We start from the raw sequence: 27461 nt of genomic DNA, 5'->3' as shown, positions 1-27461 counted from the left end.
TTTGTTTTTTTCAAAAATCGTGCCATGCTGCGCAGAGAGACGTCTAAGCGGAAACTCCCGTCCTGTAAAAAAAAATTAAACCAAAAGGAAAAGCAAGCAGGCGCGCTCCCGTCCGGCGAAGCGCTGTAATCCAGTCCGGGGTTTGCCTGCAATTCTCCGTATAGTAGCTGAGGGCAGTGTCAGTCCCTTTTTTTCTTGTTGTGTTTCTGTTACACATCGCCATCTTGTTACAAAGCCCTTTCCTTGTCTGGAAGGTTCGCAGAGGGGCTCGGGGCGGAGGGGGCGATCGCCTGGCTGGCTCCGGCTTCTTTATTTTTTTTTCCCTCCTCCCCCCTCCCTCTTCCCCCTTTGCAAAAGAACCAAGCCCCGACATTAAAATTAAGGATCCTGCCGCGGGGGTGGCAGCGTGGAATTTCCCTTCGCCACTTTTTTTTTTAAAGTATCCCCAAAGACTTTGGATCCTCCGCTGAAACGCAGCCCCGAGAAATGAGCATTGAGACATTGTTAGAAGCGGCCAGGTACCTAGAATGGCAAGCTCAGCAACAACAGAAAACACGTGGTAAGCCAGGGGGGTGGGGGTGTTGTTGGTGGTGAGAATTAAGATCTCTGTCTCTCCTTTTGAAAGAAACGCAGAATGATTAAAATTAATGCACGCGGTGGGGTTTATCTTACCCCCCCCCTTTTTTATTGTTGGAAGAGAAACCAACTTTGCAGCGCGAGGCGACCCGCTTTTCGTCGGAAACCCGTGGACTTCACTCCCCCTTGTCACAGGGCTGCAGCGCTTTCGCCTCGGGTTGCAAGCCTTGCGCGTGCATTTGACACGGGAGTAAGTCCCCTCGGATTCGCCGCCGAGCAAACAGCGCCTCGGGCTCCCCCCCAACCGAAGCAACCGTATTTATTTTGGCGGGTTAAGGAGGTGAATTTTTCCTCCCCGCTTTGCTTCAAAATAAAAATAATTGCACTGCGTTATGATTGCTATTGCTTTCTCCTCCGTAGCGCAGATTTTGCAATGATGAGCAGGTCTTCTGATTTCTCGTCGGTTCCCTCAGTGGGGGTTTCTAGTCGGGTTCTCCCTCCTTCCCCCTTCCTCCTCCCGTTTTTGCAAACTGTCCCTTTTTTTGTTTTGTTTTAATGAACATTTGGGCGGGGTGAGCGGAAAGAATTTTGTACCGGGTTAAGAAAAATAAGAGATTGCCTAACGAGGCTGCGGTTGTGAGGATAAGCAGGCTGCCTCGCTTAACAGGCGCGTTGTGGACATGTCTCCTTAGAAGCAAGCCCCGTTGTGATAGATTGGACTTACTCCCAGGTAAATGCGTCTAGGATTACAGCCGGGGGCGGGAGAAGCCTGTCAACGTGGTCTAAATGCTTCATTCTGCGTTTGCTCTAAATTTGCTGACACATGCTAGCCGAGATATGCATGTATGTATATACTAAAATAAAAATACAGCCCATTCATTTCCTGCGTATGGGCAGATTCTCTCCGATTCCCGTGCTCGCGTTTATTGCCACCCCCCAAAAATAAACTACCTGACCCCTTTCCGCCCTGCAGAGGGCTGGGAAGAAAAACAACCCTTTGCAACACGCACGCAGTTAACCGATGCAGCCCACGTAATAGCCATAATTAATTATGCTTGGGTCTCTGCCTGCCCTTGCGGTTCTTCATTCATGCATCCGGCAGCGATCCGTCCTTTTCATACGGTTTTAATTATTTCCTTCTTAAACTTTCTAAGGCGCATAGTGAATGCAAGGAGGCGCGCGCAGGCTTTTAAGAGGCGGTCTGGATCAGAGGGTGGGTTACGATGTCATGTAGTTATGCGCCAAAAAAAAAAAAAACGTAATAGAAAAAGAGAGAGAGGAACCTTTCCTCCCTGCTGCCTCCCCGTGACAAAACAGAACCTGTTCTGTTTTTTTCGACGATGCTTCCTGATTTATCATCAGGAGCAGTTATTCATTGAATCTGTTGGGTTTCCTTTTTTGGGGGGGAGCGTTTCCTTCTCGTGCTCGGCGGAGGCTTTTCCAGGGCGGTGGCGGGGCTGTTTGCGCTCCCGATCTTAAGGCGAGGGAGGGAGGGGGTGTCATATGATGCACTTTTAAAAAAACTATTTCCGCCTCTTTCGTCTGATGATGCGCCGCTCCCCTAATTGGGAAATCTGCTGGGAGAGATCCAGAAAGGGCTGTTGCTGCATGCGGGAGGAAGCGATCCCCTCCGCCCCGCATACACACACGCTACACGCACAAAATTAAAATTCCGGAGATATGCTGCGTTAGCGCGTGGTCGAGATCTAAGTGCACAATGGAACGTTGGCGTCGCTTGTATCTTTTTTTAATTTTCTTCCCCACCTCCTTTCTCTTCCCCCTCCCCCAGGTTTGGAACGTTGCGTGTTTGCTCTGCGTTCCAGGCCCGTTCCATTGGCTAGCGGGGAACGGGTGACGTGTCAAGGCCCTGCCCTCGACCACGTGCGCCGGGGACACTCCCTCTCTGGTGGCGTTGCTGCCGCTGCTGCTTGGATGCGCGCTTTCATTCTTGCAACTATGCGCGTGTGCGCGCGCTCTCGTTCGCGCGCTTGTGCGTACACGAGGGTGGTGGGGAGGGCCTGCCCTCACTTGTTTGTGCTGCAGGAACGTTGGTGATGATGATAACGAGGGTGATGTGAAATGGCATGCAGGAAAAATCTGAATAACAGATTTAAAAACTCCTCCAGACCTCTTGTTTCAATTGTTTGCATTCGGGGCTCGTGGTAAGGACCTGCTGTTTTCACCATGTAGGCAGCTCAGAGCTCCGGGCTGTGCTCCGTGGAATGACAACATAGAATTTGGGAATATTAACAATGAAAATTAATTTGGTGAAGATCCGTTGGGGGGGGGGGGAACCCAGCATGCTGCTTTCTACTGTATTCTGAAAGGAGGAGAGCTCTGGATTAAAAATAGTCGTGGTGAGGGATGCCGAGTCTGGGATCTTCCCGACCTACATCCTATTAATCTTCATTATGCTTTATAGCACTGCGCACACTCTGAACTGCTTGCATGGATATAGCTTTGTACTGTTAGGGGTCATAAATAGACTTTTAATCCAGATCTCCTTCAACTATCTGTTTATGGCTTGTAGCAAACAACAGCCATGTCCCTGCAATCAGCCCCAGGCATGTGGACTGTGCTGTAGAATAATTTAAATATTGTTTGATAAATAAAAGTTAGGTGCATTTAGGGGGGAATCTCTCCTTCCTTTTTTTTAACCCAGATCTCTTATCTGTCTCCGATTGGCTTGAAGTAACAACAGCTTCAGACATGCAAGCCAACAAGAATTTGTACTACCGTGTTTCTCATATTATAAGACATGTCTTATATTTATTTTTTCCTCAAAGAAACACACTATGGCTTATTTTCAAGGGATGTCTTATTTTTTTCCTCCTCCTCCTGCTGCGGCCGGCATTGCTGCTGCGCCTATCACTATGTTTTATTTTCGGGGTATGGCTTATATTCCTTGAATGCTTAAAAATCCTGCTATGGCTTATTTTATGGGTATGTCTTAAAATATGAGAAACAGGGTATGCTACAGAGTCATAATACTACATTGGTATTGCTGCTGTGTAAAAAGGTAAAGGACCCCTGGACGGTTAAGTCTAGTCAAAGGCGACTATGGGGTGCTGTGCTCATCTTGCCTTTCAGGCCAAGGGAACTAGCATTTGTCCACAGACAGCTTTCTGGGTCATGTGGCCAGCGTGACTCAACTGCTTCTGGCGCAACGGAGCACCGTGACGGAAGCCAGAGTGCACAGAAACTGCTGCTATGTATGTAGGGCAGGTCTGAGACCCATCATGTAGCTACTCTATCATCTCCTTCCTACTCACCCTTTCCCGGTTTTTTTAATCCACAGCTTTGATTTTGAAAATTTACATATGGCTCATAGCTCAGTAAGCAACATCGTGGAGGCATGTTGGCCTGTGGGTGGGTGACCACAGTTGTACCTGTTTCCTAATGAAATGGGTTCCTCGCTTGGAACACAATTTGCCATGCTTTTCTCTTAAGAACTCACTGATATATCTTGCATTTATTAAAAAAAACCAGCTTGTTGTTGGCATCTGTCTGTCTCGAGAGACAATGGAGTGCGCCTCCAGGGGTGAAGTCAAACTGCTGCGTTAGCAGCACTGAAGTGACCTCCCTGGCGCGCAAGCCTGGGCAGTGTGCATGGAGGTCCTGGGTTGCTCAGACGAAGAGAGTTCCCTCTTGGCCTCACTTATGGGGTCCAAAAAAAGCAGAGCAAAGCGTTTGGCACAAACTTGGCTGCAGGAGTTGCTGAAAGGAGGCCTTCAAGGCGCCATTAAACCATCTTGGGGACTCTTCTCCAGATTTGTGTAGGGTTTTTTCCTCCTTTGCCTTTTCTTCTCCCGAAGATTTCCTGCAAGTCAACGGAGATTCTCCTGGATGGTCTACCTTTCCAGGTGGACAAGCCCCATCTTACTTCCTTCTACAGCACATGCAGAAACCGCCTTCTTGGCCGTTGGACCCACAATTGGTCTCCTCCGGAGCATGTCTTCACTTGCACAGGGTTTGAGACCCATCAGCTACCCTTATTAACCAATAGTCATAATAGCGGGGTGGGGTGGGGGCAATATCTGAGATTTAGTATGCCGTGCTAAAGTCTGGTTTTCAATCCACATCTCGTGGGTGGGCAGGGGAAGAGCGACAGCTAGGGACAGAGCAACAGTGGCCGTGTCTTGGAGACAGTTCCGTGGATAAGCCTAGGTGAGCTGTGGGGAACCTCCACGTGTTCCTGGACTACAATTCCCATCATCCCTGGCCATGCTGGACAGTCAAAGGTTGCCTGCACCTGGGCCATGTATTGTGCATCCTCCGTGGTTGGGCGGTGTGCTTCTGGAAACCAGAAAGGGGCATCGTTGAGTCCCTGCCCTGTTTTTGTGGATTACCCAAAGCAGCAAAAAACGTTATAGTTAATTGTTGCATCTTGCCTTCACTTATCCTGCCTCACAGTTGTGAAGAACATTCTTCCGTTAGTGAATGGTCTGTGTCGCCATTAAGAAAAAGAGTTCGGAATAGGCCACTATATATATGTGTGTGTGGACTGTCCCTGGATCACGTGGCGTTTCTTCTTTATGTTCTTAAACTTCTTAACCCAGCTCAAGGTTGCCGTATGAGCTAGCTAGATGTTTAACTGAGAATCAGTCACAGGCCAATAAAACTTTTGAGAGCCATCTCGCCCCAAAATGGCAACTAGACGTTCCTTTTTTTGGCGACTGCAACCTTGGTTTAAAGAGCCATTTGGCGCCTAGCTTACGTAGCTGAGTTTCTAACGCTGCTAGCTGGCCGCTGCATGTGGCAGGCAAGATTCTGGGTTAGAAGAGGCCCTTAAATCTTTGGACTGGCTCCAGGTTTGGTGGGAGGGAGCTAGGCAAAGTGTTCTCTGGCTGGCCCCACTCCTCTGAGTGGCTCCTGAAACAGCGCGAGACGGCTGTGTCTAGGTCCCCCTTTGGTTTCCCGCAATGCCCTTGAGCAACACTTAACATCAGGAGCATTGTGGGAAATCAAAACGCGGACTAGATCTGGCTGCTAAGCACTGCTTGACGTCCTGGACCAGGAAAATAATTAAGGTGGGGCAGAACAGAAGAAAAGGCACCTTATGGTCCCTAGCAGGGTGTTGGGGCCTGAGCAACTGGCAGGATAGGAGATGGGTGTTCTCCAATCTGACGTACAATAATTCCATAGAGTCCTAGAATTGTAGAGTTGGAAGCGGCCACAAGGGTCCTCTAGTCCAACTCCTGCAATGCAGGAATCTTTCACCCAATGTGGGACTCGATCCCACGACCCTGAGATTTAAGAGTCTCTCACACTGCCGACTGAGCCAGTTACTACTTAAGTGCAGTTATATTTCTGGGCCTTTTTGTGTCTGGCTTAGCATGATTAAACCACCTTCTGAATCTATTTCAGTTCTCTTGACCGTTATTGCTTATATGGCCGAAGCAGTGACACCTGTCCGCAAGAGGGAGGACCCGCTTGTTGCCCTCCCAAGCCTGCTTGGCTAGGCTCAAGGTGCTGGTTTCGGCGTATAAAGTCCCCTAGAGCTTGGGATCCGGATACCTGAAATATGGTCTCACCTGCTGTTTTATCCTGTTGATCCCTGTGCTTTGCAGACGGGGGGGGGGGGCCTCTGGCATATACCATCTTAATCAGGTGCATTCCACACAATATTGCAATCGGGTCTTCAGTGTCCTGGCACCTGCCCTCTGGAATGCACTTCCATTAAATATTAAACCCTACACCCTCTCGGCTGTCTTTTCACCCGCTGAAAACAAGCCTGTTGCATGGAGATCTTTGCCTCTGTACTGGGATTGTTTTTATGGTGTGTGTGTGTGTTTTGTTTTTTTAAGGAGGCTCCATGTGTCTCTGTCCATGGTTCCTCTCTCTCTCTCTCTCTCTCTCTCTCACACACACACACACACTTGGGCGATTTCTACTTTGCAAGCTCCTTGGGGCAGGGAGCCGATAATTTGGCTTCAGTGCAAAGTGGCCTGCACGTCGATGGGACGGAACGCCAGCACCTTACCTGTGTTGACAGCTCTGTGTTGGCTTTTCTGAAATCTGGATTGGTTTTTCCCTGTGACGTGGGGTTAGGGGCGGTTCAAGGTCTCTTGCTTTGTGCAGGTGCGATTAAATCTTCAAGCGATGCCTTTAGTCCTGCTCACCATGTGAAATCCCTTGCCAAAAGACTTGGGGGAATTCCCCCCCCCTTTTTAGTTTTCTTCCCTTGCCTTCCTGTTGCTTGCCATGGGTGGCAGGCCTCTCCAATGCAAAGGGGAGGGGGCACACCTTTTGCAACCACAGCAGAGGATCAAATGTCTGTGTCTTGTGTGTGTGTGTCATATCTGATGGGAGGTAGCCTGAAACGTATTGTCTCAGCAGTGAGTCACTCCAGGAAAGGTGGATGAGAAGGAAATCGAAATTCAACCACAACAGCAAAAAGTAAGAAGCCTTAGAGCTGCAGGATAGATTCTTCTTTTTCCACGTACCTTGTGTTGTTGTCGTTGTTGTTGCTGCATCATCATCCTTTAGAATCCAGCCTTTCCTCCCAGGAGATCGAGCTGGTAGTCATTGTTCTCCTTTCCTCATTTTATCTTCACAACAGTCCTGTGAGGTAGGCTAGTAGGCTGAGAGACAGCGGCTGGCCCAAGTTCACCCCATGAGAGGTAACATTGGGATAAACTATTGTTAGAGACATTCCACCTGGAGCCTGCAAGAAAATGTTGCAATGTGGAGTGCATGCCAGTTCAGGGTGGCACTCGGCCGACCATGCCCTCTTTCAAGAACTCCATTCCGTTACTTAATCCCTTAAGTGTTCCCATTATCTCTTCATCCCCATAAACACACACACTGATTGTTGAGCATGCTCAGTCCTCATTAGGCTGTTTTCGGGTGTTTTCCCTCAAGGGTCAATTTATTTTTCTTTTTTAGTCCTCCTGCATATCTTGCCATTTCTCTGAGTCTGCCAGTACCTCTCTCTTATGCAGAGGAAGGATGGTGGAGTTGTGGATGGTGCTGTTTGAGTTACACAAGGCCTGGGAGAAGTGAGACGGCAGTATTCAGGTGGGATCTGTAACAAATTCTTGCAGCGTGTGAGTGAAGTGCTTCCTAAAGCTTTTTTGCAAACCTTGGAGGACTCCTAAGTCCGCCATCTTGGAATTATTATTATTATTATTGTTACATGATCCCCTTGGGGTGCAAGCCTGGCTGGTGTGTATGGAGGTCCTGGGCTGCCCAGACGACAAGACCCCCCTCTCGTCCTGGCTGATGTGGTCCAAAGGAAAGCAGAGCAATACGTTTGGCACTAGCTTGGCTGCAGGAGTTGCCGGAAAGAGGTGCCATCCAACTGCCTTAGGGACTCCACTTTGGCTTTCCATAGCGTTTACTCCTTAGCCTTTTCTTCTCCTGAAGATTTCCCGCAAGGCACAATGGAGGTTTTAAGGTTTTCCATCTCCTCGATGGGGTACTTAGAATCTAGGTAGAAGCACCCGTCTTCGCACGCAGGGGAAGTCCATAACTCACCGAGGGTTTGAGACCCATCGGCTACCTTCACCTGGCTTAGTCTAAGCCGTTCCCCCGTGTGGCCGCTGTCACATGCTGACATCTTTTAGGAGCCACAGGTGAGAGCTGAGTGCAGGGTGGGGGGACCAAAGGCAGACAAAGTACCCCAGAAGGAGCACGACACGTCCCCTGTTAGAGGCACTGCCCCTCCCTTAACACCCCATACACCCCCAGCTTCCCTACAATTAAAAGTGTTTGCTACTCGTGTCCCAGTTACCTGAATTCGTCTATATAAATGTTGTCTTCATTGCATCATCAACTTAGGGAATTTTCTGCCACAGTCACGGCTATTGACTTAAATGGCACTAGGTTAAGGGGCTGGGCAGATTCGTGGAAGAGGATGGCTGGAGGCGAAAGACTCAGCTCCTTTGGCTGAGGCCATCAAGTGATAATGTAGGCTCTTCTGCAGTTATCACAATGACTCCCTTGGGAAACAATGGTTTAAATAAGGTCTCTACTGTTGTTGGATCTGTAGAATGGGCTCTTTCCCTTTGGTAACTACTTCCTTGACTTGCCTCCTAGGGTGGTTCTGAGGCTACACCGGCCTACCTTTCAAGGAAGTTGGGAAAGAATACAACAACCTTTCATTGGCAAGGATTACAGGGAAGCAAGTCACCTACTTGGGAAAACTAGTCACACCTGAGGTCACCTTTGTGTGTGCTTTTCTGTTTTCCTTTTTGATGGTTGGAGGCCAATGTCCCAACTACGCTTCTGGGTGTTTCAAAGCTTCTCCCTTGAAATCTGTTTCAAAGCAGAGATTGTTCCTCAGTTCTGGGGCCCCCGCCTACCGTAGCTGAGGCAAAACCCAGACAAACTGGCTGGCAGAGCTGGGGGCCGCACGGGGGCCGCTCGATCAGTGGGAAACGAAGCGGGGGGGGGACGGTGGCGCGAATGGTTTTGCTGTCAGTCTTCCATCTCCCCAAGCTGTAAAGTGATGGTTATCTATGTTGCACTTCCCTGATTCAAGGATGAACCTGTGCTCCGAGGTTCCAGAGCAGTGTTTGAAATTAGCCAGGCGCCAGGCGCCATTTTGCACCTGGCATCCAACCACTTGCAACCAAGTGGAGATGTCTGGGTGGCAGGATGGCACCTGACATCTCCACCATCTGGGGATCATTGGATCTGGACACTGTTTTCACACACTAGTACCCCGTCCTGTAGAATTCTATCAGTTATATTTTATCTGCACATTCGGAATGAATTTCCGGAACCAAATTGCTATCTCTGTGCAGCCTGAGCAGGAGCAGTCACCCTGCTCAGAATATAGATGACAGGTAGTTTTAGACATCTGGAAGGGACTCCTGGCTTAGCCCTTCAGTGATACCAAGGGGGTGCCTCACGACAGTGTTTTATAGCCTCCCCTGGGATTCATCATATTGTGGATAAGCGATACTGACCAGCGTACCCATTTGCCAGATTGGGATGACTGATGCTCAAGGCTATGAAACCTGCAGCTGAAGAGGTGCTGAAACCAGCTCCGTATCCCAAGCACTAGCCTCTGGGTCTTGCTTTTCTAATTTTAAGAGCATGTGGCGTGCATCTGTATACTGGAGTTTTTATTTATTTTTCTAGCCCAGCAATTGGATTAGATAACCTGAGTTTCTAGCACTGCCTTGGCCTTGTATGTTCTGACCAGGTGAGAGGGGGATCCTGTCTTTTACAGGTGTGCGTTTCTTCCCTCGCTTCCACATGTGCTAAGGCAGCCTGGCTGCATTGCAGAGCTCCCATGCTCCGTTCTGTCGAGGGGACCCCATGGCTTCTTCCCCATAAGTGGCGCCATTGCCCGTAGGTTGACCTGTGGTAGCCACCTGTTGAGCTGGCCATGGCATGCGACTTTGTGACGTCTGGCGTAACTCTTTGGGTATGTTTATGTAACAGGAAGTGGGAAGAAAGTTTTGGAATAGGAGCTGACTCAGTGGGTACAAGCCTCCATCTAGGTCAGGTGACGCCTACCTGAACTCCCCACCCAGCTGGGCAGGTGTGAGTCACCCCTGCGGCTAAGATAGATCCCTAGAGCAGGCATCCCCAAACTTCGGCCCTCCAGATGTTTTGGACTACAATTCCCATCTTCCCCAACCACTGGTCCTGTTAGCTAGGGATCATGGGAGTTGTAGGCCAGAAACATCTGGAGGGCTGCAGTTTGGGGGTGCCTGCCCTGGAGCCACAGGTAGAAGACATATCGCAGTGGTCATGCTCCAAAAACTTCCCTTCCTGTCTGTGGCTCCTCCGTTTCCTCGAGGAAGGGAACCCTCCACCGTGACCTGAGCTGCGTACAGATCATACTTTTAAAGCACCCCCTCAAAAAAAAAATATAATAATCACGGGAATTATAGTTTCTTAAGGGTGCTGCGGTAAACTACAATTCCCACAATTCTTTTTTTGCCCGATGGACGGTGTGCTTTAAATATATGGTATTCATACAGCCCTTGTTTCATTCTTGGCCAGGTTAAAATTGTCACTCCCTACCACTATGAAGTGTTAGAAACTCAGATATATAAGCTAATCGCCAAATGGCAGTTTAAACTCAGGTTATGGTCACCACAACAGAATGTCAAGGCGCCATTCCCGCCCCCCTGTGAGATTTATTGTTGTTATTCTTCATTTAATTTCTATACCACTTTATATTTTAAAGGAAAAAAATACCAAAGTGCTTTGCAACACTTTAAAACGTCAAAATAATCCAGGATAAAACAAATCCAAGCTTCAAGGGAAGCAAAGTGGCATTTTGCTTTCCCCCATATTTATTCGCCTACTTAATTTATAGAGCTGCCCCATAGCAGAAGTACTCTAGGAAGCAAGTGGGGTGTAGGGGTTAGAGCAGGCATCCCCAAACTTTGGCCCTCCAGATGTTTTGGACTACAATTCCCATCATCCCTGACCACTGGTCCTCTTAGCTGGGGATCATGGGAGTTGTAGGCCAAAACATCTGGAGGGCCGCAGTTTGGGAATGCCTGGGCTAGAGTGTCAGACTAGGACCTGGGAGATCAGGGTTCGAATCCCCACTCCGCCCTGAAGCTTGGAGTCAGTCCCAGCCTCTTAACCTACCTCATAGGGTCGTTGTAGGGATTAACTGAGGAAGCATGGGGCTCAAGATTTCTGGGAATTTTGTCTAGCTTCGAAGAACCCTTCCACCAGTGCCACCTGCTACCCTGAGAGTTGACACTCCTAGTCCTTAAGGTGACAGAGGAAGGTCTTCTGTTGGAGCAGGATTCGCATCTGTATGTGTGGGAAGGGGATGGTGCCTTGACATTCTGTTGTGGTGACCGTAACCTCAGTTTAAAGGTCGGGGCTCCTTGGATCCATTGAGCCAAAATGCACCCGGGGCTTGCGTAACGCCCCTGAGCAAAGCGTGCAACACTGCAGAATCGGAGCTTTGGGTCAGTTTTGCTGCGTTCTTCCCGACTCGCCTGATGCAGTTGCGTTATCCTGCAAACAGCGTGGCGACTTGAGAGTTCGGCTGCTGGAATCCGCACCCCCCCTTTCTCCCTCCCCGCCCCAGAAGCTGGCATCCTGTACTGCAGATACTGCATGCGACTACATCATGAGGTCTTTGGGCCGTTCCCGGTGGTGGTGACGTGGTGCGTCATGGGCGAGGGAAGTTCTCTGCCGCTTGGCTGCCACCCAGCTGACCTGCCGTGTTGTCTTCTAAAGTGCACAGCAGGCAGACACGTGCTTGGGGGCTGGTTCCCCCCCCCTTCCCGGTGTTTTCGAGGGAGAGGGAGCTTTTTCCGCAGCCTCTTGCGGTTGAGTAATTCTCTCGGCTCACCTGCTCCAGAACTCTGGCCTGTTTTCTCCTAGGTGGTGTGTGTGTGGTTTTTTTTTTTTTGGTTTTTTTTAGCTGCTGCGTAAATATTCCTGGGGCCAGCGAAGGGAGACGATTGCTGTGCTCTGTGCAAAGGCATTGAGAAACTTGAGCTTGGGGTGGGGGGAGTTTACTGTCCCCCCCCCCGCCCAATAAGCCTCTCTCTCTGGCTTCCTGGAGGCATCTTGCTTGGAATTGGGGTTGATCCTGCAGTGCTTGGTTCTTGTCCGCCATAATATTGTGACTTATCCCCCAGCAAAAAGAATTGGCTGCAGAAGGAAGGGCAGGGTGGTTGCATGGGTCTGGCCCAGGGGTCAGCAAACTTTTTCAGCAGGGGGCCGGTCCACTGTCCCTCAGACCTTGGACTATATTTTGGAAGAAAAAAAATGAACGAATTTCTGTACCCCACAGATAACCCAGAAATGCATTTTAAATAAAAGGGACACATTCTACTCATGTAAAAACATGCTGATTTCTGGACCGTCCGCGGGCCGGATTTAGAAGGCTATTGGGCCGCATCCGGCCCCCGGGCCTTAGTTTGGGGACCCCTGGTCTAGCCATTTCAAACGTTTGTGCCATCTGCACTTTGCTTTTGAAGTGGCTTCATATCATGGCTCCCCCCCCCAAAAAAATATTGGGAACTGTAGTTTATTAAGGGTGTTAGGAAGAGAGGAGTTAGGAAGACACCCTTTTCCCCTCACAGAGCTACAATTCCCCAAGTGGTTTTTAACAGCCCCTCTGCCAAGGGATCTCTGGGAATTATAGCTTTCTTGGGGGATTAGCTGGGTCCCCTAACAAGTCTCGACACCCTTTAGAAACTACAGTTCCCAGGCTTCTTTGTTAACCGCTTAAAAACTGGTATAATACTGCTTCCAATGTATAATGCAGCTGGGGCCTGAGACTCTTAAATCAGAGGGCTTTTGGGGACACCCGATAACCCCCCGCCCTTGTCTCCTGTCTGCCTTTGGTGCGTATTTCTTAACTGCTGTTTGTGTTTTTATGCTTTAGCTGTTAAGTATTTAATTGTACTGTTTTATATTGTTTAAAGCTGCCTCGTGGGTGTGCAGAGATGGGAAAGGGGGTTATAAATCTCTTCAAATGCATGGTTTTATTTGGCAAGGCGAGCACTAGGCTTAGGCGATATATTGATATATCGGCAGGGGACTCGCACCTGAGGCGCTGGGGTAAAAGCTGAGAGCTGTGGCAGTTTCCCCGGCATCTTGCTGGGTGGGGCCAACACAGCTTTTTTCAACACCCGCGGTATATCGCCAACCGTTGATGTTGAAAACCCGACATTGCCCAGCCCTAGCGAGGACACCCAAATCTCATTTATCGAGTTCAAACAGTGCATTGTCGAAACACATGGCAGGCCAATGGAGGCCGCCGAGAAAGCTGCCAGGCTGAACTGGATTCCGCGGCAGCAAGGGGAACTGGTTTCACTGGTCTGTTTTCCCTGTCAGGAGAACGAAAAAGAAAGAAACGAAATGGCTGTGAGGCAGAGCCTGGCCGACTTCCATCAGGCTTCGGGTCTAAAGGAGTCGCAATGAATACCTCCGAGCTTATGCAGAGTGTTCTGGCTGCTCTAGGATAATTGAGTCAGACTATTGGTCCTTCTAGCTCAGTATTGTCTGCACTGACCGGCAGCAGCTCCCCAGGGTTTCAGGCAAGGGTTAGAGAAAAGGGGAATGATTTCTCTTCTCAGAGGCACCCACAAGATGGGGCAGGGGGAAGCCAGGGAGATGTGGGGAGTATCGTTCCGGTACTTCCGGTTTTGGCGCAGAGCGCAACCCGAAAAGTCGCAGCCTGAAGTGGCTGTAACCTGAGGTATGACTGTATTGTTGTTGTTGTTTAGTCGTTTAGTCGTGTCCGACTCTTCGTGACCCCATGGACCATAGCACGCCAGGCACTCCTGTCTTGCACTGCCTCCCGCAGTTTGGTCAAACTCATGTTCGTAGCTTCGAGAACACTGTCCAACCATCTTGTCCTCTGACGTCCCCTTCTCCTAGTGCCCTCAATCTTCCCCAACATCAGGGTCTTTTCCAAGGATTCTTCTCTTCTCATGAAGTGGCCAAAGTATTGGAGCCTCCAGCTTCACGATCTGTCCTTCCAGTGAGCTATGACTGTATAAGACTGGGTTATTTTCTTGAAAAATTAATCTTAAAAATAGGGGTCGTCTTATACATGGATACAATTTTCCCCCGTTTTCTCAATTTGGAGTCCCAGAAAAGAGGGGGCATCTTATACACGGAAAAATACAGTATGTTATAACACGGAGACCCTTGCTCTGCAGGAACAAATGTCTGTCAATAATGACTGTGGTTTTTTTTCTCCCCCCCCCTTTCCCTTCCCGAACAGAGGAGAACGAGAAGCACGAAAAGCTACGCTTGGAGCGCGAACAGGAGCAGAAGAAGGCCAGCGTGCCTAGGGTTAACCATGTCGCTCGCCCCGAGGAGCCCCGCCTCGAAATGGCGGCCGTGCCCTTGTCTCCGCCGGCCCCGCCTCCGCCCCCTCCCCCGCCGCTGGCGGCCCCCATCTCCGTCATCCCCATCCCCGTGGTCACAAGCCCCGCCCCTCCGGCGGCGCACAACGCCTTGTCTCCGCCCCTCGTCCACCGCCACCAGCCGCTCGTGAGCGCTCCCGGCCTGGGCAAGGAGCCCCCCCTGGTGGCCCCCGTCATCCAGAAGACCGGCCCCTCGCTTCTTCCGGACATCAAGGCCCCCACGCCCCCTTCTGGGAGCCCGAAGCAGCAGCAGCTGCCTCACTATGCCACGCCGGTGCTGGCTATCTCACAGCACCACATGGTCCAACAGCCGATCCAGCCTCAGCCTCCCCCTCTGCAGCCCCACCAGCCCCACCACCAGCCCCTCGGCGTCAAGCTGGCTCCCTCGTCGGAGGACGTCAAGCCCAACGAGCAGAAGAAAAGGCCCGGAGGGTGAGTGTGGGGTCACTGGGGGGCAGCTCTGGTGGAGTTGGAAAGGAACCATTTAGTCCAACACTCTGCAATTCCCGGGATCCTGCCTTGTTTTGTGTAGAACATTCCCACCCCACCCCCTAATAATAATAATAATAATAATAATAAACAACCACTGGGCCAAATCTGAAGTGGGGGGAATGAAGAGAAGCTTGGCTCAAAAAGGCTCTCATCTGTGCAGCTTGTCTCAAGTTGCATCTCAATGTCTTTCCAGCATCAGGCAAAGACTTAATAATAATAATAATAGTAATAATAGTAATAGTAATAATAATAATAATAATAATAATAATAATAATTCCCTGGTCCTTCTGAGGGCCGTTCTTCTGGTTTACATGCTGTGAGGTTTTTCTTTTGCTTTGTTAATAACTTAAATAAATAAAAAGGAACATTATTTGAGACGCTGTAGATCTGATGCAGGTGGGCATAGATGGCCAGTGAAGCAGGTGGACCAGTGGTTTGGCTTGACCAAAGGCAAGCGTTTGTGTGTGTGTGTGTGTGTGGTAGAGTGCATGCTTTGCATTCAGTTGCTCCCAGGTTCAAGTTTGCACATCTCCAGTGGAAATCCGGAACTGTGGGCCAGTTGCCAAGAAGCGACTACTAACTATGATGGCAGTGTTCTGCCTCTGCTGTTGGAGGAAATATACCTTCTGAATGCAGGAAACCGCAGGAAGGGAGAGTGCTGTTTTGCTCTGGCCCTGCATGGCGGCTTCCCCTAATTGGCCACCGTGTGAGAACAGGATGATGGGATACTTGGGCCATCAGCTTAATGTAACTAGGCTCCTCTTAGAGTACATTTTTGGGGAAATACCTCCAGTGGAACGCTTGAAAGAGCTGGATACACTTTTCTGTAGGCCAATGGGAAGAGGGACGGCTTGTTAAACTACTCTGGGAATTGTAGCTCTGTGAAGGGGTATAGGAGCCTCCTCGCGGCCCTCTGCCCCCTTAGCAAACTACATTTCCCAGGATTCCTTGGGGGAAAGCCATGCCTGTTTAAAGTGGCTTCCTTGTGCTTTATATGTACAGTGGTACCTTGGTTTGCGAACAGCCTAGTTTATGACCATTTTGGATTATGACCAATTCAAACCCGGAAGTGCGCACCCTGGTTTGTGAACTTTTTTTGGATTATGACCCTTTTTTATTATTACGAACAATTTATATATATATTTTTTTATTACGAACAGCTTTTTCGGAGGCCCCATTGGTGAAAGTGTGGCTTGGGTTACGACTTGTTTTGGTTTACGAACGGACCTCCGGGACGGATTATGGTCGTAAACCAAGGTACCACTGTATTCTGAGGGCAGATCCATTGAAACGGATGGATTTAAGTTAGTTGGGTCCCAGCAATTTCTTCTCTGAGGTGGAGGAATATTGGGTACAACCCCATATCTGTAAAATGGAAGAAGACCAAGCCATTCAATTGAAGACCTACAGCACGAGAGGATGCTGTTTGCCTCATTCATCTGAATGCAAACTGTTGCATTAGGGAACTTCTCTTCCTCTACACAACCCCCCAGTAAAAAAATGACCCAAGATTGTGCAGCGAGTGGGTCCTGTTGCTGCTTTTCTGTGCTGCAGACAAAGCCCAGCCCTTCGGGTTCAGCGTGGAGATTTGTTAAGCAGCATGTGTTTCCCTCGGCAGGTTGGCTGCAGACAGATGCCTTTGTTGCCACGACAACAGGGGATGTGGCAATCGGTGTGCCTGTGAAAACATGGGCTGTGAGACTGGGGGGTGTCTTCTGCTCCAAAGGACCCTGGGTTCAAGGATCAGAAGGAATAATTTGAGTGAAGCACATTAGCTTGCTACGCATAAGAACGTGTAAAATTGTTTTTTTGCGAGAGAGATGGTGTGTGGGTAATTAATAATAATAATAATAATAATAATAATAATAATAATAATTTTTATACCCCGCCCTTCCCAGTCAAGCTAACAACAAGAATATCAAAGCAAGCATAAAAGAAACAATTCAATTAAAATGCAGATTAAATACAATGTTAAAATTCAATTTTAAAATTAGGAATCTACAAGTGCAACCTCATTTAAATATCTGTAGGATGAAGCCTTAGGGGAGGGTAACATCGGGGTCAGACTGAGTCAGTCCGAAGGCCAAGCGGAACAGCTCCGTCTTGCGGGCCCTACGAAAAGATGACAACTCCCGCTGGGCCCTAGTCTCCTGAGAGAGAACGTTCCACCAGGTCGGGGCTAGTACTGAGAAGGCCCTGGCCCTGGTCGAGGCCAGTCTAACCACCTTGTGACTCGGGATCTCCAGTATATTATTATTTGTGGACCTTAATGTCCTCTGCGGGGCATACCGGGAGGGGCGGTCCCATAGGTACGAAGGTCCTAAGCCTCATAAGGCTTTAAAGGTCAAAACCAGCACCTTAAACCTGACCCTGTACTCCACCGGGAGCCAGTGCAGCTGGTAAAGCACTGGATTAATGTGATCCCGCGGCGAGGACCCCGTAAGGAGTTTCTGGGTCAGTTTCAAGGGCAGCCCCGCGTAGAGCGAGTTACAATAATCAAGCCTAGAGGTGACCATCGCATGGATCACTGTGGCCAGATCAGGCTGAGAAAGGTAAGAGAGAGAGAGAGAGAGAGAGAGAGAGAGAGAGAGTTTATCCTTATTCCAAGGAATTCCTTCCATGTCTATGATCTCGTTTAGTTCTAGCCTCTAACAGCAAGTCAGCGTCCCTAAATTGAGCTGCAAAGCCTTTGCAACAGCTGGCTCTTGTTACCCACACACCCACCCCACCCCAGCCAAATCTCCGCTTGGAAACTTTTAGGTTTAAGTGCAGAGCTCTTCTGAAACCTGGTGCTGATGGCAACTTCTCATTTTCTTTTTTTCTTCTTCTTTTGGACTTTAGGGTTGGCACCAGGGAAGTCCATAATAAATTGGAGAAAAACAGGTATGTAGCTTTAAAAAAAGAAGAAGAATGCAAAATGATAACCGGTTTTGCACGTAACCAGTGGACTGTTTGGGTCGGCTGGAGGTTAGACCGGGGTGGGGGCATTCCAGCTGTTGTTTCAGGGGACACAGAGGTTTCCCAGGGAGGTCAGTTATGGTAGACGAGATTCTCTGGGTTGTTTTTTTTTAAAAGGGGGGGGGAATCAATTCAGACACTGTGCCAAACCACTGGTTTCACTAACCATAGTTCAGAACCCAAACAATGGTTTGTTTTTCCAGATGTGCAGCAGGCAAACCAGGGTACCAAAGGTGCCTGGTGCTGTTTTTGCTATCCCACCTGCTCAGCATTCCAGGTTGTAGCTGGTTTGTCAGTAGCGATGCTACACCAAACCATCATGAGCGCACAATATGATTTATTAACAGTGGCTTCTGCAATTCTAGTTTGCTGTATGATTTCCAGCCATGGTTTAATCATGTCATCTCCCAGGACAAACCACGGTTTGCAAACCCACCTTGAACCACGTTTTTTCTGGTGCTGGTTGCTGGCTTGCCAGTTATGGGGTGGGGGGGGGGATGTGTTTCTGCAGAAACTGGAGGTGGGGGCAGGCAAAATTAAATAATGAAAGGTGGGAGCAGGCTAGCTTCTCGCCAAAAAAAAGAAAAAGAAAATAAAAGTGCCTCATATCTCAGGCTCTACAAATGCTCCTTTAAAAAACTATTAAAACTGGAGATTATGGTTTGTTCTCAGAGGGTGGGAAACTGCCTTTTCTCCCTCTGCGGATGCCCATTAAACATTGACTTCTCATGGTTTTCAAGGAGAAAGCACTTGCTAATGCACTTTTTTGGATATCTTACCTAGGTAATGGTATGGAGACAAAAGTAATTTGTGTGGGTGAGGGTATTTTGCAGTGCCATTTTTCTAGAAAAAGAGGTGCCAGAACTCAACCATGAACACCTTGTTCTCTTATAATGGTAATGGCGCCCACCTGAGAGGTGCTGGGACTGAGTTCTGGCTGGAAAAAAAAGGCCTGGTGTTTTATACCTGTTCTGGCACTGCACTTTCACTGCAACGCACTGCAGTTTCACTGCACCGTACTGCAGGCCACTGGGTAGACCTGCTGTCCAGAGCAGGTTCAAAAAACCTAGTTACTGTACACATGCTATCCCTTGGCCAGTCCCTCCCTGGAATTTGTTGGATTTCGGTTTCCAGCATCTGTCCGGTGGGTGCCAGGTTGGAAACGCCTGCCTTAGGCTTCCGCCAATGGGTTTCCTTGATCCGCTGTGACGGTGCACCCTCCTGCCTTGTTCCAAGTGTGCTGTGACCGAGGGGGTGACTTTGGGATTTGTTTCTGTAGACGTGCCCACTTGAAAGAATGCTTTGAAACCCTTAAGCGGAACATCCCCAACGTCGACGACAAGAAAACCTCAAACCTCAGCGTCCTAAGGAGTGCCTTGAGATATATCCAGGTAGGGGCCTGAAACAGATATGTGCATGTATGTGTGTTTATTTCTTTCATGCCTAGTCCTTTTTATATATGCCTTCCTGAACCTTCAGATTACCATTGTAGGATTCTTAAGGACGGGGTCTTCTAGGTGGTGGCACCCTGATTGTGCATGGTTTTCACCAGTGAGGCTCACATGGTGCCTTTGTTAGAATCTTTTGGGCATCAGGTGAAGAACTCCTTTTTCTCCCAGGCCTTTTAGGGCATTTCAGTTCTTGGAAATAATTTAATTCCTTCCTTCCTCCTCTCCCCCCACCCCAAGTCTCTGTGCTGGATTTTGTCCTGAAATTGCTGTTTTCGTTCATCTTATGCTGCTTTGTGATAGTTTGGTGCTGGTTTATGTGCTGGTGCATAGCTTTTTGATCTGGTTATTTTCCTTAGTTACTGTACACTTGTATTACCGTTGGTGTGCCAGTCTGGGGGGGGGGTTGCTTGTCCCTCCTCTTACATGTGGGGAACAAATCACGATTCCTGATTTGGACACAATGCTAAGCCAAAGTCTGTGATTTATGTCCACCCCACCCCACCCCACTCAGTAACGGAGAAGCAAAACAGCCCAGATTGGCATGTTTGCAGCAACCCATTAACTGTGGTTTACCGTAATGTGCAAACTGAGTCTCTGAGATGCCTCTTAACTATGGTTTATTCATTTAGGCACTGCTAAACAGTAGACACGGGTGGCTCTGTGGGTTAAACCACAGAGCCTAGGGCTTGGCAATCAGAAGCTCGGCAGTTCGAATCCCCGCTACGGGGTGAGCTCCCGTTGCTCGCTCCCTGCTCCTGCCAACCTAGCAGTTCGAAAGCATGAAGTGCAAGTAGATAAATAGGTGCCACTCTGGCAGGAAGGTAAACGGCATTTCCGTGCACTACTCTGGTTCACCAGAAGCGGCTTTGTCATGCTGGCCACATGACCCAGAAGCTGTACGCCGGCTCCCTCGGCCAATAACGCGAGATGAGCACCGCAACCCCAGAGTCGTCCACGACTGGACCTAACGGTCAGGGGTCCCTTTACCTAAACAGTAGATGGTACAAACCATTGGTTTGCAAACCCTGCTTCAAACCATTGCTCCTGATCTTTGTTTGCAAGCAGATTGCAGACCGTCACTTTAGAAAGATGGTTTACGCTTCCTTCACCATCATCTGGGGGCAATGCCTGAATTCTTCCACGTCTATGCACATCCAGACATGCATGTTTTTGTTAACGTTGCCAGGATGCCGTTCTGCTTTCTGATACATTGAGTTGGATTTAACCACGGACAAACCCGCCGAGACATTCCGTTTGATGCAAAACTGGAGGTGAATCCTCCTAAAAGTTTGGGGTGTTGTTGTTGTTGTTGTTTTACGGGGGGCAGTGTGTTTGTAGAGGGTAGGTGGCCGGTGGCTGAGTCTTATGCTGTGGTCTAGCTGATGAAGTCCTACGGAAACGAGTCAGAGGGCAGACAAGGGTCCCAGCTCATCATGCTTGATGGAAAAAGCCGAGCATTGGGATTGCACTGTAGTAGGCAGCACTGTTGGTGTCTGGGAACATGCCCATTTCATTCTTGGAGTAGGATATGCAGTGCTCATCTACTGCAGCGGTTTGTTGCAGCTTCTGCATGATCCTGGAAACTGCCGTCCGTGCCACCTGTCCAGGGAGAGCTGCTAGAGGTGACTGCAGGACCAGCAAGGTGTTGGCCCCCTCTCTGGCCAGCTTCGCGCTGTTGACAGCATCTTCCTGTTTCTTGGGGGGTGGGCGGCTTCCTGTCTGCTTTGGTTTGGACGCTCCCATTTTCTAACAGGGAGCTGACATGAGAACCTTCCTTCAAAAACTGGGGGTTCTTACCATGCGGTTGCATTTGCAGAGGGTAAGACTGTTTTATTCCACTATCTGGGGCAGTAATACTTCTGGATTCTAGTTGCTAGAAACTCACAGGTGAGGAGAGTGCTCTGGCCTTGCTTGCAGGATTTCTCTAGGCATTCGGTTGGCTGCTCTCAGAACTGGATGGGCCATTGGCCTCATCCGGCAGCTCTCTTCTTATGTTCTTATGTAGTTGTTGTTTAGTCGTGTCCGACTCTTCGTGACCCCATGGACCAGAGCATGCCAGACACTCCTGTCTTCCACTGCCTCCCGCAGTTTGGTCAGACTCATGTTGGTGGCTTTGAGAACACTGTCCAACCATCTCGTCCTCTGTCGTCCCCTTCTCCTTGTGCCCTCCATCTTTCCCAGCATCAGGGTCTTTTCCAGGGAGTCTTCTCTTCTCATGAGGTGGCCAAAGTATTGGAGCCTCAGCTTCAGGATCTGCCCTTCCAGTGAGCACTCAGGGCTGATTTCCTTCAGAATGGATAGGTTTGATCTTCTTGCAGTCCATGGGACTCTCAAGAGTCTCCTTCAGCATCATAATTCAAAAGCATCAATTCTTCGGCGATCAGCCTTCTTTATGGTCCAGCTCTCACTTTTGTACATACTTATGTAGTAGCAAGCGGAGAAACATCTGTGGTTGGCAAGCATGCATTCTGCACTGAAGTGTTGGTGTGGGAGTGGACATCCTAGCAGGAAGACATGGGAATGCCATCTCTTCCATTGAGCATTCACCTGGCCCAGCGTGGCAGCAAACATTTGTGAACGCCCAGGTGTTGTTCACAAATCCTATCCATCCCAGCCAGTGTGGCTGATGGCCGAGGGTTATTGGTCATTACTATCTTTTGAGTCTTTATAGACTTTACCTTTATCGCCTTTAAGACTTGGGATAAATGCCTTATCCTGCTTTTGTTTTAAATGATCGGACAAAAAAATTAACTGGTCTTTCACCACTCTCCAAGTATTTCTGTCTTACACAGGTGAGCATAAATTCTTATTTGCTGGGACAGTATATTATTTAGTTCAAATATCCTTTTTGTATTTCCTTATCTGTCATGGTGGTTGGATTCCTGACCGTTCGAGCCCAGAGGTCTTTAAGCTCTTCTTTCAACAGTTTCCCCCCCCCCTTATATTCTTTATTTTTATACGACGGGTATGCAGTTATTTGACCCCAGAGGACAGGATCACACTTCAAAATGACCTTAACAGATTAGACAACTGGGCCAAAGCAAACAAGATGAATTTTAACAAGGAGAAATGTAAAGTACTACACTTGGGCAAAAACAATGAAAGGTCCGAATACAGGATGGGAGACATCTGGCTTGAGAGCAGTACATGTGAAAAGGATCTAGGAGTCCTGGTAGACCACAAACTTGACATGAGTCAGCAGTGTGATGCAGCAGCTTTAAAAGCCAATGCAATTCTGGGCTGCATCAATAGGAGTATAGCATCTAGATCAAGGGAAGTAATAGTACCACTGTATTCTGCTCTGGTCGGACCTCACCTGGGGTAATGTGTCCAGTTATGGGCACCACAGTTCAAGAAGGATACTGACAAGCTGGAAAGTGTCCAGAAGAGGGCAACGAAAATGGTCAAAGGCCTGGAAACGATGCCTTATGAGGAACGGCTTAGGGAGCTGGGTATGTTTAGCCTGGAGAAGAGAAGGTTAAGGGGTGATATGATAGCCATGTTCAAATATATAAAAGGTTGTCATATAGAGGAGGGAGAAAGGTTGTTTTCTGCTGCTCCAGAGAAGCGAACACGGAGCAATGGATTCAAACTACTAGAAAGAAGCTTCCACCTAAACATTAGAAAGAACTTCCTGACAGTAAGAGCTGTTCGGCAGTGGAATTTGCTACCAAGGAGTGTGGTGGAGTCTCCTTCTTTGGAGGTCTTTAAGCGGAGGCTTGACAGGCATATGGCCCTTGTGGTCTCTTCCAACTCTATGATTCTATGATTTTATGATATATGCTTTAGATGCTTCCCATTCAAATATTCGGGCAGAGGGTTATGGGGGTTGTAGTCCAGCCACAGGTTCCCCGTCCCTGCTCTCACCAAAGGTTGACCCAAAAGAGAAGTTGCTGGGCTAGGTGGTCTTTTTCTTGCTGCGATCCTGCGGGACTTTTCTCCCATTGTGGGGTCAAGCAAGGGAAGCAGCACTGCAATAGAGGCAGACCATTATCGATCTGACTTGATACCCAGCTGCTTTTTATAACCAGGGGAAACTCCAGGTGGGAAGCGGAGGTCCATAAACGCCAATAGAAAGTAGAGGATGAAACCTTCTTCCCCTCCCTGTTGCACTAGGGAGCAGAACTCACAGTTGTGACGTCATAGGCCAGGATGCTGCAGGCGATGAAAACCAGCACGTTCCGTGAATGTAGATTTCCCAACACTGGGCAAGTGCTGGTCCCTCGCAGGGCACTTTTATTCTTTGCAAATCCCCTTGTGAACATATATATTGGCTGTTCCAGAATGTTGGTGCCATCCTTTGCAGTGCTTGCCATCTCATCCTCCTTTCCCAGCTGTGACAAGCAGCATCTTACTATTCCCCCAGCGGCGACCGAACTCTCTCTCTCTCTCTCTCTCTCTCTCTCTCTCTCTGCCGGAGATGAGCAGCGGAGAAAATCGGAGCTGGTGTCCTCAGATGCCTAGCAGACGTAATCCACGTGTTCAGCAAGCCAAAATATAATCCTTGCAGCAGCAGCAAAAGCCATTTTCCATCTCCCCCCCCTCCTCCAACCCCCCCCTTGGCTTTTCCATCATCCAGTTTCGGCTTGTTTCCGCATCGCAGGGGACGCAGCCAAATTCCTTGCGATGTGCAGCCTTGTAATTTTAGGTTGCAAGCCCCAAGTATTCCTCAAGGAATTGGGGGGTGGGTGGGTGGGGACACATATGACAAGAGCTTTGTTTGGGAGTTCATCCATTGGTCACGGAGATAGCAATCGCTAGTCAAATCTTCTAGACGGCTACTGCCTTCCCTGTAGCTGAAGGGAGGGGAGGCCCCTTTCGCCACTGGTCTCTTCCTGCTGATTGGGCTTTGGAAAGAGGGGGGGGACTACTGTCAAGGTAGCAGTTTCTACATGTGCTTTAGAGGGAAGTGAGGGGCAGATGGGGGCTCATCCACCTGGAAAGGTAGCCCCACCTAGGAGAAGGAACACTCTGATCCTCAACCTCCACTGCCTTACGGCGATACTCATTTGTTTGAAAGCCTTTGGGAGTAAACTCTGAGGAAAAAACCATACCCCCTGTCTTGCGGGGAGAAGAAAAGGCTAAGGAGAAAACCAGGGGTCAGCAACCTTTTTCAGCCCTGGGCCGGTCCACCGTCCCTCAGACCATGTGGTGGGCTGGACTATATTTTCAAAAAAGAAAAAAAAAATGAACGAATTCCTTTGCCCCACAAATAACCCAGAGATGCATTTTAAATAAAAGGACACATTCTACTCATGTAAAAACACGCTGATTCCCAGACCGTCCGCGGGCCAGATTGAGAAGGCAATTGGGCTACATCCGGCCCACGGGCCTGAGGTTGCCTACTCCTGGAGTAAACCCTACACCCATCTGAAGAGGTGTCCCTAAGACAGTTGGATGGCGCCTTGCACACCTCCTTCCAGTAATTCCTGCAGCCAAGCCAGTGCCAAACATACTGCTCTGCTTTCCTTTGGACCACATCAGCGAGTCTGAGAGGGGGGTCTTGTTGTCTGGACAGCCCAGGACCTATATACCCACTGCCCAGGCTTGCACCTTGGAGAGTTCACTTTGCTGCTGCTAATGCAGCAAAAACAGCACAGGAGCAGTTAACGTTTTGCCGGTTTCTGCAGCCACAGCAGGCGCTGTGATTCTCCGGTGGTTTGACTTCACCCCCGGAGATGCACTTCATTGTCTCTCGAGACAGGTGGAGGCCAAGCACAGGCGCAACAGACTGTGATGCTGCGGGGTGAATCCCGCTTTCTGAGAATCCCGAGCTTTCCATAGAGCTCCAAAAGTTCCTAGACCTTATGGCTGTGGTAGTATTGCGGTGGCTGCTAACTGACCATCCTTCTGTTAAGCGGATGGCTGTGTTAGGTTAATGGTGATTCATCAGCAGGCAGCCTTAGCAGGAGATGGTCTCTCCTGATAGCAAGGAATATTTTCTCTCTCACTTTTGGAATGTGCTACCCGTCGGAGCTTGGGGAAAAGATGTGTCCTCATTCTCATGACATAGTCAGCATGAGTGAACACACGCCTTGCACACATTTGCTTGATCATATGCGCTTTGCTCTTACACATCTTTGTGCAGAGCTGAGAACTCTTTATTTCCAGAGTTTCCCGTTGCAGTTTATTTATTTATTTTCCATAATTTTTATTAAATTTTCTGTTTCACATTTTATAATATTCATTTAAATAACCTTGAAATATCAATGACTTCCCTTCTCCTCTTTCCGTGGGTTGTTTTTTTGTGTGTGCATAACATAAATCCCTGCATATTCTGTATATAAAATAAACCATTCAGTATTCCATTATTACACCCATAAAAACTTACTTGCACTGTTGAATTTATCTTAGTGCTGCCCACGTTTTCAAATAAACACAACCCCCCCCATATATTCATAAACATTTTCCAATCTTCTTTAAGCATATGTTCTTCTTGTTCTATTATTCTATATGTTAGGTTCGTAAGCTGCACAAATTCCATCAGTTTAAGTTGCCATTCTCGCATTGTTGGGACTTTGCTCGTTTTCCATTTTGGGGCTGACGAAACGCCAGTTGCCGTTTAGAGATCTCTAGGCACTCACAGTTGTAGACTTGGAAGCAGCAGCTGGTTTGTGTGCGTTTCACTGGGATCAGGACCCACAGGGAAAGGGCGTACCCCCCACCCCCAATGTGCCCCAGTCCTAACTCTTCTCCTCCCACTTTCACGGCTGTTGTTTTTAAGGTTTTAAAAAATGTGTTAGGTGCCTATATACCTTTTAACGCATTGTCTAGTTTGGCCCCCAGAATTCCAAGGAGATAGCCGAGGAAGATTTCCCCCAGCACTTCACTAACCTGCTGCCCTTTATCCCTTTTACAGCTAGCAAAACACCGAAGAACTTGCGCAAAATATTATTTATTTATACCCCACCCATCTGGCCGGGTTTCCCCCGCCACTCTGGGCGGCTTCCAACAAATACCAAAATACATTAAAATATCACAGATTAAAAACTTCCCTAAACAGGGCTGCCTTTAGATGTTTTTTAAATGTCAGGTACAGTGGTACCTCTACTTACGAATGGAGCTCCGTCCGCCATCTTGGATACGGTTTAGATAGGATTTTTTTCTACTTACGAATTTTTAGATAGGGTTGCTTCGACTTACGAATTCCCCCCCCCCAATGCATTCCTATGGGATTCGACTTACAATTTTTTTCTACTTACGAATGTACGTTCGGAACGCATTAAATTCGTAAGTAGAGGTACCACTGTAGTTGTTTATCTCCTTGACCTCCAATGGAAGGGCGTTCCACAGGGTGAGTGCCACTACCGAGAAGGCCCTCTGCCTGGTTCCCTGTAGCTTTGCTTCTCGCAATGAGGGAACCGCCAGAAGGCCCTCGGCGCTGGATCTCAGTGTCCGGGCTGAACAATGGGGGTGGAGACGCTCCTTCAGGTATACTGGACCGAGGCCGTTTAGGGCTTTAAAGGTCAGCACCAACACTTTGAACTGTGCTCGGAAACGTACTGGGAGCCAATGTAGGTCTTTCAAGACCGGTGTTATGTGGTCTCGGCGGCTGCTTCCAGTCACCAGTCTAGCTGCTGTATTCTGGATTAATTGCAGTTTCCGGGTCACCTTCAAAGGCAGCCCCACGTAGAGTGCATTGCAGTAGTCCAAAATGAAAGATGCAAAGAGAGAGAGTGCTTTGGATGTTCCTGGGCAAAGTAGGCTTAGTTTTTATTTTTGCTTAGCACCTCACCTGCACCATCTCTACCTAATGCCAAAAGCACATCGTTTCTTTTTACGTTGTGTTAGGAGGACCTCCCACATCCTGTAAAGAAAAGGGGTTCCAAAACTCTGGTCTGCGATGTTCACACTCAGGTGGTCCGTGGCAGGTCTGCAAGGAGCAGCAGGAGCTGTGCACAGAGTGGGTGCCATGGCTGGTCCATGGCAGCCCCCCCCCCCCCGGTAGGTGAGCAGGATGGAGCAGGACTGATCGGAGGAGGTAGAGCCACTGGGAAGGAGTGGAGAGGATTGGCGGCAAAGTTAATGGGAGGCTAGAATTAAGACTTTAAATGCTGATTCAGTTAAAAACCATGCAGCATTTAGCACAGTGCATTGCGGTTGCCCAAACAGGCAGAAATGTTACCGAGAGGGCCTTCAAAACTCTCAGGAATTTTAAAGTAGA

General features: G+C 48.8%; 1 protein-coding gene across 1 annotated transcript in view; it reads left to right on the top strand.

Annotated features, from left to right (window-relative positions):
- The first annotated feature begins 208 nt into the window (after positions 1 to 208).
- Positions 209 to 27461, top strand: part of MNT (MAX network transcriptional repressor) — a 56914-nt gene continuing 29661 nt past the window's right edge. Inside the window, exons 1-4 of the mRNA XM_035139355.2 lie at positions 209 to 559; positions 14252 to 14828; positions 17730 to 17771; positions 19126 to 19237. Of these exons, the coding sequence (XP_034995246.1) occupies positions 487 to 559; positions 14252 to 14828; positions 17730 to 17771; positions 19126 to 19237 (804 nt within the window). The 5' untranslated portion in view covers positions 209 to 486. The remainder of the gene's footprint in view (positions 560 to 14251; positions 14829 to 17729; positions 17772 to 19125; positions 19238 to 27461) is intronic.

Source organism: Zootoca vivipara, chromosome 15, assembly GCF_963506605.1.
Source record: "Zootoca vivipara chromosome 15, rZooViv1.1, whole genome shotgun sequence".
Lineage (NCBI taxonomy): Eukaryota > Metazoa > Chordata > Lepidosauria > Squamata > Lacertidae > Zootoca > Zootoca vivipara.
This window is presented reverse-complemented; position numbering and strand designations above follow the sequence as displayed.